Source organism: Belonocnema kinseyi, chromosome 8, assembly GCF_010883055.1.
Source record: "Belonocnema kinseyi isolate 2016_QV_RU_SX_M_011 chromosome 8, B_treatae_v1, whole genome shotgun sequence".
NCBI classification, from domain to species: domain Eukaryota; kingdom Metazoa; phylum Arthropoda; class Insecta; order Hymenoptera; family Cynipidae; genus Belonocnema; species Belonocnema kinseyi.
In genome coordinates this window covers 29,680,452-29,682,555 of record NC_046664.1, presented here as the reverse complement: position 1 = coordinate 29,682,555, position 2,104 = coordinate 29,680,452, and the positions used below count along the sequence as shown (strand labels likewise).

General features: G+C 43.0%; 1 protein-coding gene across 1 annotated transcript; it reads right to left on the bottom strand.

Annotated features, from left to right (window-relative positions):
• Positions 1 to 287: 287 nt before the first annotated feature.
• Positions 288 to 1,073, bottom strand: LOC117178423. The gene has a single exon (XM_033369849.1). It carries the CDS (start codon positions 1,071 to 1,073, stop codon positions 288 to 290), a length of 786 nt encoding a protein of 261 aa, XP_033225740.1.
• Between the last annotated feature and the right edge of the window lie 1,031 nt (positions 1,074 to 2,104).

Sequence of the window (2,104 nt, the reverse complement as noted above, 5' to 3'; positions counted from 1 at the left end):
TTGTAAGAGAAGAACAGCACGAAAACGATAAGACTGGCTTAGACATAAATTCAGACATTACTCAATACGAAAATCAAAATATAAGGACAAGTCCAAGAATCATAAATGTAACGAAGAACGCAAATAAAAATAGAAAAAGAGAACACAAATTAAAACATTCATAAAAACAGTGAACTAATGTCAAATTCACAACATTCCGCCCGCTTTCGTCCCCGACCCCTAGGCCATTGAGTAGGTGGAAGGTTCTCATGTCGAATGAGAACTAAATCTTCAATCTATATGGATGGCTATGAAGTAGCCCACTTGGATCGAGGTTGAAGTTCTTTCAGATACTCAGCTGACCAGCGCTTCCAAAAATGATCACGCATTTGCTGGATCAACTGCCAGCGAGTTAATCGATGTGGAAGAACGTCTGCAAGCGATGGTTCAGAAACTGCATTCAGTGGACCTCCAATGAGAAAATGTCCTGGTGTGAGGGCAGAAATATCTGTTGGATCATCTGACTGAGCTCTGAGAGGCCGAGAATTAAGGCAAGCTTTAATTTGTGTTAAAAGAGTGGTCATTTCGTCAAACGTTAATTGAGAGTCTCCAATGACTCGACGAAGATGGAATTTTGTTGACTTAACTGCAGCTTCCCATAAACATCCGAAGTGAGGTGCTGCAGGAGGGTTGAATTTCCACTGGGTACCATGCGAAGCAAGGTATGTAGCGACCGAAGCAAACTTGGCTGATGCCTCAGAAAACATTTCCTGTAGTTCACGATCTGCTCCCACAAAATTCGTACCCTCGTCACTAGACAACGTTCGACGAGGACCACGACGAGAAGTAAAGCGAATATAAGCAGCTATGAAGGCTTCTGCTGTGTAATCAGAAACCGACTCAAGATGAACTGAGCGGGAGGCACAACAGACGAAAATACAAATCCAGACTTTGTGGGAATGGTGACCTCGTCCTTTGGAGGTGCGAACATTGATGAGGCCAGCACCGATAAATCGATGATCGGACAAAATTGCGACCTCGAAGAATCCAATAAGATTGTCGTAACGTTCCAAGGGTAAGTTGGACACCCCCATGAAGACAGCGAAGGTGACAGTCGCGGATGATAAGAGTTGTGAGAATAGACTCAGGAGGTAGAATTAGTGGATGCTTCTCATCATAAGTGAGAAGAGAGTGCTTTAAGCGACCTCCGACACGAAGAAGTTGACCATCAAAAAATGGAGTCAACTTTATTAGAGTGCTAATCTTAGAAATCTGCATTTTATTTTTTAGAGCGGTGATTTCATTAGAAAAATAGCGATTTTGTTCTTGCTGAATCCAGAATAAAAGAGCTGTTCGAAGATCTTATGCAACTAAAATCCGAGAAACGATAATAGAACGACACTTCAAAGCGTCTCGAAAACTAAGACACCAAGCAGTTACTCGTAGTAATTTGTCTAAAGATGAATAACGACTCAGAAGATCACACGGTTCATTAACACGAACTGCTTCGCTGACAGTGACTCTACGTTCCTCTTTGGCCACTGTATTTTCTGGAGGGTCAAGCAGAGATGAAGGCCACTCTTCTTGTCTTTTAAGACACGGAGGACCATTCCACCAGAGTGAAAACTGCGAAAGTTCGCAAGCTGACAATCCGCGAGAAGCACAGTCAGCTGAAGGAACGATCGTTTGAATTTCCAAAACCTGATTCGCGACGTATGTCATCCGTCTTGTAGGAACAGCTGAAATCCAATGAAGTGTGTTCATAGAATCAGACCACAATTGTAGAGCAGGATCAAAACGCAGTTGAGTTTGAAGGTGAGCGACGAGACGAGCTAACAAAACTGAGGCGCATAGATCAAGACGAGGAAGCGGAACAGTTTGAACAGGAGCGACCTTTGTCTTAGAAGAAATTAGTCAAATAAAACAATTTCCGTTTGGCGAAATTGTCTTTAAATAAACGACAGCACCGTACGCCTTTTCAGAAGCGTCAGCAAAGCCATGAAGTTCGAACGAGCACATTCGCAAACGAAATCCTATCCAGCGAGGTATCCTGACAGCGGAAAGACGAGGAAGATCTTCATAATATTTTATCCAACGATGACGAGCTCCTTCAGGTAAAGGATCA

What these genes read in the sequence shown, in the direction of transcription:
- LOC117178423 (XM_033369849.1), bottom strand. Translation starts at nt 1,073, where the DNA reads ATGGGGGTGTCCAACTTACCCTTGGAACGTTACGACAATCTTATTGGA.